Here is an 11041-nt window from a genome sequence, read left to right on the forward strand (position 1 = left end):
TATTTGTTAGTATGTTGTGATTCGACTAAAGTTAGTATGTTGTGTTTCGACTTATTTGTTAATATGTTGTGTTTCAATTTATTTGTTAGTATGTTGTTTTTCGATTTTTTGTTAGTACGTTGTGTTTCGACTTTTAGTTAGTACGCTGTGTTTTGACTTTTTGTTAGCATGTTATGTTTCGACTAATTTGTTAATATGGTGTGTTTCGACTTAATTGTTTATATGCTGTGTTTGAAATTATTTGTTTGTATGTTGTGATTCGACTAATACTACTGTTGAGTTTTGACTAATTTTATTATATGTTGTGTTTTGACTTATTTGTGAGTATGTTGTGTTTCAAATTTTTTGTTTGTATGTTGTGTTTCAACTAATGTATTACTGTGTTGTGTTTCGACTTATTTGTTAGTATGTTGTGTTTCAAATTTTTTGTTGGTATGTTGTGTTTTGATTTATTTGTTTATATGTTGTGTTTCAACTTATTTGTTTGTATGTTGTTATTCGACTTATTTGAAAGTATGGTGTGTTTCGACTTATTTGTTTGTATGTTATTCGACCTATTTGTTAGTATGTTGCGATTCGTCTTATTTGTTTGTATGGTGTGATTTGACTAATGCTAGTATGTTTGGTTATATCTTGTTTTTCGACTTATTTTTTAGTGTGGTGTGTTCCGATTAATTTGTTAATACATTGTGTTCCATTTATTTGTCTGCAAGGCTATGTTTCGACTTATTTGTTAGAATGTTGTGTTTCAACTATATTTTTAGTAATTTTGTGTTTCGACTAATTTTTGAATATGTTTTCTTTCAATGTATTTGTTAGTATGTTGTGTTCCGACTAATTTGTTAGTATGTTGTGTTTCGACTAATTTGTTAGTATGTCGTGTTTCAACTAATGTATTAGTATGTTGTGTTTCGACTTATTTGTAATAATGTTGTGTTCCGATTATTTGTTTGAATGTTGTTTTTCCATTTATTTGTTAGTATGTTGTGATTCGTCTTAAGTTAGTATGTTGTATTTCGACTAATGTGTTAGTATGTTTTGTTTCGACTAATTTGTTTGTATGTTGTGTTTCGGCTTATATGTTTGTATGTTGTGTTTCGACTTATTTGTTAGTATGTTGTGTTTCAACTATATTTTTAGTAATTTTGTGTTGAGGCTAATTTTTGAATATGTTTTCTATCAATTTATTTGTTAGTATGTTGTGTTCCGATTAATTTGTTAGTATGTTGTTTGGACTTATTTGTTAGTATGTTGTGTTTGGAATAATTTGTTATTATGTTGTGTTCCGATTATTCTTTTGAATGTTGTTTTTCGATTTATTTTTTAGTACGTTGTGTTTCGACTTTTTGTTAGTATGTTGTGTTTCTATCAATTTGTTAATATGGTGTGTTTCGACTAATTTGTTAGTATGCTGTGTTTCAATTGATTTGTTAGTATGTTGTGTTTCAAATTATTTGTTAGTATGTTGTTTTTCGATTTTTTGTTAGTACGTTGCGTTTCGACTTTTAGTTAGTACGCTGTGTTTCGACTTTTTGTTAGTATGTTATGTTTCGACTAATTTGTTAATATGGTGTGTTTCGACTAATTTATTAGTATGTTGTGTTTCAATTTATTTGTTAGTATGTTGTGTTTCAACTTATTTGTTACTATGTTGTGTTTCAACTAATTTGTTTGTATGTTGTGATTTGACTAATGTTAGTATGTTGTGTTTCGACTTATATGTGTGTATTTGGTGGTTCGACTTTATTGTTTATATGTTGTGATTCGGCTAATGTTAGAATGTTGTTTTTCTAGTATTTGCTTGTATGTTGTGTTTAAATTCTTTTGTTGGTATGTTGGTTTTCGACTAATTGGTTTGTATGTTGTGTTTCAACTAATGTATTAGTATGTTGTGTTTCGACTTATTTGTAAGTATGTTGTGTTTCGAATATTTTGTTTGTATGTTGTGTTTCGACTAATTTGTTAGTATGTCGTATTTCAACTAATGTATTGGTATGTTGTGTTTCGACTTATTTGTTAGTATGTTGTGTTTCAACTATATTTTAAGTAATTTTGTGTTGAGGCTAATGTTTGAATATGTTTTCTTTCAATTTATTTGTTAGTATGTTGTGTTCCGATTAATTTGTTTGTATTTTGTGTTTCAACTAATGTATTAGTATGTTGTGTTTCGACTTATTTGTGAGTATGTTGTGTTTCGAATTTTTTGTTTGTATGTTGTGATTCGACTAATGTTAGTATGTTGTGTTTCGATTTATTTTTTTATATGTTGTGTTTCGACTTATTTGTTTGTATGTTATTCGACCTATTTGTTAGTATGTTGCAATTCGTCTTATTTGTTTGTATGTTGTGATTCGACTAATGCTAGTATGTTTGGTTATATCTTGTTTTTCGACTTATTTTTTAGTGTGTTGTGTTTCGATTAATTTGTTAATACATTGTGTTCCAATTATTTGTTTGTATGTTATGTTTCGACTTATTTGTTAGAATGTTGTGTTTCAACTATATTTTTAGTAATTTTGTGTTTCGACTAATTTTTGAATATGTTTTCTTTCAATGTATTTGTTAGTATGTTGTGTTCCGACTAATTTGTTAGTATGTTGTGTTTCGACTAATTTGTTAGTATGTCGTGTTTCAACTAATGTATTAGTATGTTGTGTTTCGACTTATTTGTAATTATGTTGTGTTCCGATTATTTGTTTGAATGTTATGTTTCAATTTATTTGTTAGTATGTTGTGATTCGTCTTAAGTTAGTATGTTGTTTTTCGACTTATTTGTTAGTATGTTGTGTTTCGACTAATTTGTTAATATGGTGTGTTTCGACTTAATTGTTAGTATGTTGTGATTTGACTAATGTTAGTAGTGAGACGAATCTGTAAGAATGGATGTATTGATTGTGAGTAAGTAGTAAATCTAGAGTCTTTAGACAGCTGATACTTTGTTTCTCGTGTATTTAAATTGTGGTTGACCTACTTTCAGGTCAAATATCGGTACACTTAGTTCTAGTCTACTTTACTTGTACATTATGAAACTGGCTCGCTATTTGGTTGTGTAGAAAGAGCTGAGAATGAATAACTGTCCTTGCAAGTAATTGTGTGCAGGTAGCATTTGTGTACGAAATCGTGAAAGAAGGTACAGTTAAATGTGAGATCGTCGACTTGTAAATCAGCTGATTGTTGTTTACGTCTGTGAATCAGCTGCGTCAGATCGGTTACGTCATGGTAAATATTTAAATTTATGCATAAAGATGCTGTATTTATTTAGCAAGCGGTTGCGCTGATTATTTGAGTGAATTGTGTAACTTCTGATTTTTAATTAATTTTCTCCGTATCGGAGTATGAACGCTGGGTTCACTCCCTGAGATCAGGGCTTGACTTTCCCGTTTCATCTCGGTCCCTCTCTCAACATGGCGGATAATGTAAATGTCATGGGAGACCGATTCGGATGTTTATTTGTTCAAATCTCTCACTTCAGATAAAAAAATATTGTTATTTCATTTGAATTATACTGGAAGTGAGATTTATCACATTTTCGATCTATGTTATTGAAATAATTGCCGATATTTGATCAGTGTAATGTAGTACTATATCACGGAGGAAGGTAGTAATGCGGTCATAGTAATTTTGTGCTGTGACCCCAAACGTCTGGGTCATGACTTCCATATTTGGTCATGTTCCTCACAAAATGAGGAATGTTTTTCACACGGTGAGGACCGTAAGAGATAAAAGGGAGCGTGTCACGTTGTCGGCAGTTCTGGCCCGTTGGCATTGGGTGCTCCTGCCGTCCACGTTCGTAGTTTTGGTAGGAAAACTTCAGATAACTCAAAAGTTAGTGTTTTGGCAAGGGGAATAACTAGTACGGACTTAAGTTGGCAGCGGATTTTATACGGTTGAATAAATAGTTCTGGTAAACTTGTTGTACTTGCATAGAATGTTCTTAGTACGCTTGTACACTGTGTATAGTAGCAAGTAATCTGTACTTGTGGTGCAGATATCAATAATTTGATAAATAACTCAGTTCTGGTTCATTGAGATATACTCTGTGAATATTTTCATATCCAAAACCTAAAAGTTATTTGCCTACAACAGTGATACTCTGTGTGGAAGAGGTATTAGGATATTGATTGAATATTTATCAGAATATATATTTAAGACTAATAAGAGCTATATAATAAACGCTTGTATATATATACCTGAGCGTTAATTGCCTACAGAAGAGGGGAATACTCTGTGGAAGAGGTCACTATATACTTGTGTTTATTGGTTTTCTTTATTATTGTTAGTAACTATTCTAAATTCATTGAATTATTCAACTGGATTCGCTGTCTTAAGCCGTAATGTTGCATTTACTTCATTTATTATTTATTATAATTCAGTCTGTTGTTAAAATTATTACCTGGTAGATTCTCTACTGTGAATATTAGTAATCTAAATTAACTTATACTCCTAATTGATAATTTATAACTGAATTATTCCTTATCGAGTTCAGTGGTATACTCAAAATATTGTAACATTGTAATCCTTACAGGGAATCATTTATCTGTAACAGAACACTTTAGTCAGCTGAAATATCAGAGAGGGAATCGTTCTATCTATATCTAGAAGTATGAGTGTGTAAGATTGTATTGCATCCATATTGTATGTAATTATCAACATTTCTTATCATTCATGACTTCTTTGTAAATTATTCTTGTTATTGTTATCATATATTATTAGCGACTAAATTTGTGGACTCAAAACTCATGTATTAAACTTGGTTGAAGGAGGTGGTTTGAAACTACATTAGTATTGGTCATACTGTTCCCACGTGGAACTGGGTGTCTGGCACAGCTACCAAGGATATAAGGAACAGATCAAGAGATCTATACCAGCAGGGACCAGTTCCGTTACAACTGGTGGCAGCGGTGGGATTTGTTGAGTCGGGGTTGGATGCCACTGTTTCCTCCTGCGTTGCGAGATTGGAGAGATACGAAGGAAGAGTCCGTGGAAGGAGGCAGATGGGGATCAAGGCTTACTTATGTGGGAATCATTTGCGGTGCAGCTGATGGGATTTCATTTGCCTCGTTCCGTACTGCTGGACAGTACAAACTTCTTCATGCTACCAGGCAGCCAGACATGCCAAATTAATCAGGGGACAGATCACACGCTGGAGTGGGGACGCTTTGGCTTATACCAGTCTGCGGGATGTGGTCACCTCGGGGAGGGACGAGTTGAGATTGGTGGAGGCTTTGAAGACCGCTGGACGGAACACCGCGTTGGATGCCATAATAAAACAACTCGTGGGAGTCCCTTTACTTCTGAAGTAAATCAATATATTCGTACGCTATGATTTGTATTTTTAGTGCTCAGGGTTCGACTTTTTCGTTTATGTGTTGTGATTCGGCTAATGTTAGAATGTTGTTTTTCTAGTATTTGCTTGTATGTCGTGTTTCGACTGATTTGTTAGTACGTTGTGTTTCGACTTAATTGTTAATATGCTATGTTTCAACTTATTTGTATGTATGTTGTGATTCGACTAATACTACTGTTGAGTTTTGACTAATTTTATTATATGTTGTGTTTCAATTTTTTGTTGGTATGTTGGTTTTCGACTTATTGGTTTGTATGTTGTGTTTCAACTTATGTATTAGTATGTTGTGTTTCGAATTTTTTTGTTTGTATGTTGTGTTTTCACTGATTTGTTAGTATATTGTGTTGCGACTAATTTGTTAATATGTTGTGTTTCGACTTATTTTTTCAGTATGTTGTGTTTCGACTTATTTGTTAAGATGTAATCATGGTATCATCATACCCCAACTCCTTTTCCATTGCAATGATGTCCTGGTGCTTCGACAAATTGTTAATTAACATCACCAACAGATAACAATACTAAACTGAAAAATAAAACTATACAGAAACGACACCCACTTACCTTGTCTGCACTTGTCAAACCACTGACGTCTATCTGCGGCAACGAAGCCTCTTACCTGAGAGGCTTCCTTATATCTGCAGGATTCGGGGTGTCACGAAAATACAGCAAAGAAGAGTACGATATAATGTGGAAAATGTCAAGCAATTAGACGTATTAATAACAGCATCCGGAAGTGCAGTAAAAATACGAAACTAAAGGATAATACAAAAAGCTTACTAAAAAATTCAGAGCTGCAGAATGTCACATGCGCAAGAAGGTTTCCGGTGCGTAATCCGGTGTGAGTATTCTGAACGAGCCATAGGTGATAAACGTTTTCGAAGACGTCCAAACGCAGAGTATAGATAATAAAAGACATTTGGCTGTGTCTAGCTAATAATAATGTCTTCGGGAACGAACAATGCCAACGATCCACGCCGGGCAAATAAAGTAAACAGGTAAAGTATCCAAGTGACGCACCTCGTTCAACAGGTCGGCGGTCACTGTTGAAGTTTGGAAAGAGTTGAAGGGATATGTTGATTGAGATAATGCACTATTGTTACCCTATCATTGCACCTACTCCATTCAGAAGATAAGATACCGTCCCTACTTTATACTTTGACACATTTGCGTAACAATACAAAAACATATTCACCCCTGCCGATTCCAGAGAAAGACATGATCAAGTGTACCCATTCACATTGAAACTACGAATACTACGAATGACACGTACAAATACTCACTAGAATAGCTTTAAAAAACCCTGAGATTAGCACTAGTACAACGCCCAACACTTAAGGGACTCGAGGTACATAAAATGCATTCCGATGAAGCTTGGTAGTGTTTGTTGGATTTTTTCTGTCGAGACCAATGGACAGTTTCTTTTGATGAGCAAATTTTGATGAGTTCGGTTACAGTCAGGAAAGTGGGTTCTCAAAATTTGAGCAATACCAATGGAAAATCATGTGTCCACAACACAAATGATTAGATTTTAAAAATCACTGCAGTGCTCACACAAATCCATTAGCTGAAAATGTACATCCATCTTTTATTTCGATACGTATTGTATAGAGAAGCTTGTAAAATACTTTGCAACAAAATTCAGTAAACATTTTGTATACCAATTAGCTATAGATACAGTTGCAATTGAAACAAGTTTGAAATTTGCTGCACTATGTAAAATGTTTTCTTGACTGTCTTTATAAATCGTTGACTGCATTTTCTGTATATATGTAACCATGAAAACAATATCTGGAAAATCAGTATCCCAAAAACTGGTTGATTATGATATGTGTGAATTTTCAGTAGTACTAATATTAGACCACCAATGAAAACTTGTACCATTTTCCATCAAACAGACATAGTTCCATAAGAAAAGGTCAGAAAAATGATAATTCTTGTATGAAAATATTTTCTATATGTGGCGTGGGCTTTCTTGTGATAAAGGATAGCACATTGGATATTCAGGCAATGTTAAAAATATTATTCACATTCATTTGGTGATTCACTAATCAGGTACAAACCTCCTCAGCCTGGCGGGCCCTCAGATGATCCTACCCCAGATTATATGAACCTCCTTGGCATGATTTTCAGTATGTGTGGACTGATGATGAAGGTATATATAGTTAGCTTTTTCCTGTTTGCTCTTTTATTTAGATTTAATCAATATGGTATTTTGAATTAATCATAGTTTTAAAGTCTTCAACTTGGTTAATATATAAATATTCTGTGATATATAATGGTACCGTATAAGACATTCTGACAATACTCTTATATTTTTCATCAAACTAACATTGGTATTTTGAAGATTCTTCTAAGCCTGATTATGAATATTGCTTATACAGATACCAAATGTATGATAACTGTTCAACAATGCACATTTAGTGTCTTGGAAATCAAAATGTTGAGAAACTAGATATTTCCAGTCATATTGTAGATGCAACTAATGTAAGATATTGAACTACACTTAAAGTCACATCATACTGTGATGTTAAAATAAGATCAATTCATTATGAACCATAACTTTTTTGTATTCTGTATATTGAGCTTTGATTTTGACATGTTTAAACCATTTATGATATGTTTTTTTTTATCTTCAGTTGAAGTGGTGTGCCTGGGCAGCCGTTTATTGTTCCTTTATCAGTTTTGCAAATTCTCGAACATCAGAAGATACGAAACAAATGCTCAGTAGCTTCATGTCAGTATAACAAATAGTCATCATATCCTTTATCAATATGCTTAAACATCTAATAACACTACAGAGATACTTTATGCATGAATATTTTTATTTCACATGCTGTACAGCACATTTATTACTAACAAAGGATGAAATCAGTTTTTGTTAACTTCATATTTGTTGTTTCCAATGGTCAGGCCATCCTTGATACTCCAGGGGTAACAATTGCTACATCCTTGACACTCCAGGGGTAACAATCGCTACTTCCTCGACTCTCCAGGAGTAACAATCACTACATCCTTGACACTCCAGGGGTAACAATCGCTACTTCCTCGAATCTCCAGGAGTAACAATCGCTACATCCTCGACTCTCCAGGGGTTACAATTGCTACATCCTCGACACTCCAGGGGTTATAATCACTACATCCTTGATACTTGAGGGGTTACGATCACTATATCCTTGATACTACAGGGGTTACAATCACTACATTCTCGACACTCCAGGGGTTACGATCACCACATCCTTGACACTCCAGGGGTTACGATCACTACATCCTTGATACTCCAGGGGTTACGGTCACTACATCCTTGATACTCCAGGGGTTACAATCACTACATCCTCGACACTCCTGGGGTTACAATCACTACATCCTTGATACTCCAGGAGTTACAATCACTACATCCTCGACACTCCTAGGGTTACGATCACTACATCCTTGACACTCCAGGGGTTACGATCACTACATCCTTAATACTCCAGGAGTTACGATCACTACATCGCTGATACTCCTGGGGTTACAATTACTACATCCTCAACACTTCAAGGGTTATAATATCACTGCCATAACCATAACTAGTTTTCAGAAGATTAAGATTTTGGCAAATCAAAATTGAAAGCCAGAGAAAGCCTTGTAAACTTCAAAAGGTGTATATCAGCATGTGATTGGTCAGTTTTTTTTCTCCGGAACCAATGAAATTACTTTGCTTGTGCCTTTAATTTTGCCATGACATGTTTCACCGGTACAGTTAGCAAAAGTGATTTAACCCCTGGAGTATTGAGGATGTGGTCAGGCATGAGGTAAAATGTTACTGGATTTGCGTATGTGAAATTTCCTGTAGCGTTGAAATTTCAGCAACTCACTTAGTCTATATAAGCATTGATGTTGCAGCAGACATTTTATAAAATACATATGAAAAAAAGTGATTGGTATGTTTATTTTTCTTTTGCAGGTTATCTATATCAGCTGTAGTAATGTCTTATCTACAGAATCCCCAGCCGATGTCTCCACCCTGGTGAAGGTAGAGTGACAAAGTGGCAAAGGTTCGATGGGAGATAACCAGACTAGGGAAATGAACTTGTGTGAACCGACAGGAAATTATAATACAGTGTAACTTTGTCAGCTGGTTCTAACATTTACATATTCAGGTAATATCTTTGGGATCGTGATGCATATCAAGTTCAATCTAACCTTGAACTCTACACACCATGCCAGATATGATGTGGATCTTTTTTTTAAGCTTTACACATATTACCAGAATTCTTCTGTAACATCTGATAATACAAGTGACATGGTTTCTGGGGGTTGCGAACGAGATAATGGTGTAGCCAGAAATGTTACCTTGCTATTTTCAGGCAGATCCATTTGTATACAAGATTGCTTGTATGAACAGTAAACCTGGAAACTTCTGAATCAGCAAAAAGTTGATGGAACTGGATTTTTAGGTCACCTGAGACAAAGTCTCACATTCATCCGCCTTCATGCACCTGTAAATAATTTAACATTTTCTACCTTTTCTCAGAAACCCCTAATCTACTGTCAATTAAATTTTGCAGAAACCTTCCCCAGTCTTAGATGAACCAAAATTGTGAATTATATAGTCCCCACTCACTAGAGGCCTGAGAGGCGGGGCCAAAAGGGGTCAAATTGACTTGGATTTCAAAAATCTTCTTCTCAACACCCAGATACAGTAGAATCAAATACTCTTTATGAGTGCAAGCGTTTTAGAGTGCTTTAACAAAATTGTGAATTTCATGGCCCCAGGGTCTCGCATATCCCCATGGGGAGGGGGTACAGTTGACTATAGTTTATATAGAAAAACTAATTTTTTGAGCATATTTCAGACTTCGTTAGAATTATGAGTGAAGGGTGACAGCTTGATGGTATGCCCATTTTGATCCTGACTGACCCACAAGGGCTGATGGGGGGCCAAAAGGGGTCAAATTGCATTTTTGAGCTTAACGCTGATTATTTCCCACTGGAAATAACTTTATAAGAAATAACAGTATAGGATAACAGTTTTGATGGTATGCATATATTGATGCTGGCTTCCTATATTCATTGTCACAATTTCTGTTTCATAACACTTAATAACTATCCTTTAACCTTTATATTCAATATTGCTTATCTCAGGTGACCATCAAGACCGCTAGACCTCTTGCAATTTTTAAAAAGTTGCACAAGTGTGTATTAAAATGTGTATGATTATCATCATGTGAATATGTAGTTGTTTATTTTGTACATATTTATAAATGAAATGTCATGAAATAAATTTCTATTTGGGAAGTTTTGCTTTCATTTATTTAGACTTCCAAATTCATAGGCACCAGGACACATTTGATTGATCCTTCTATTTGATATCTTTGTGGTACACAGGATGCGAAGGCCTGGCTTCAGTTCCGTGTATTCTGGGAACATTTTTCAGCTTGAAATGATTGTATTTCTCAGAATGTTTCCTCATCTTCAATCCTGTACAAAATCTGTGGTGTAACCTTATAGCCAAATTTGACATCTGCATGGCTAGATGTCATAAAACGGTGACCATTTCTGATTTCCCTTTATACAAGGTCATGGTAAAACACTCTTCTTTGAAAACATATATTCTTAAAAAGGGGTTATCCTTGACAGCTGACACAAGTCCTGCGTCTGTAAACAAATTCAACACTTTCAACTTCTTCCCAAAAACCTGATCCACTTTCAATG

General features: G+C 34.5%; 1 protein-coding gene across 1 annotated transcript; it reads left to right on the top strand.

Moving 5' to 3' along the window:
• Positions 1–6178: 6178 nt before the first annotated feature.
• On the top strand, positions 6179–10624 carry LOC132562016 (PAT complex subunit Asterix-like). Its single transcript, XM_060226739.1, has 4 exons — positions 6179–6342; positions 7400–7499; positions 7984–8081; positions 9291–10624. The coding sequence occupies exons 1-4, from the start codon at positions 6287–6289 to the stop codon at positions 9355–9357; spliced, it is 321 nt and encodes a 106-aa protein (XP_060082722.1). The 5' UTR covers positions 6179–6286; the 3' UTR covers positions 9358–10624.
• The last annotated feature ends 417 nt before the right edge of the window (positions 10625–11041 follow it).

Source organism: Ylistrum balloti, unplaced genomic scaffold (genome assembly GCF_031769215.1).
Source record: "Ylistrum balloti isolate Yb309-2 unplaced genomic scaffold, AGI_CSIRO_Ybal_v1 Utg371326, whole genome shotgun sequence".
NCBI classification, from domain to species: domain Eukaryota; kingdom Metazoa; phylum Mollusca; class Bivalvia; order Pectinida; family Pectinidae; genus Ylistrum; species Ylistrum balloti.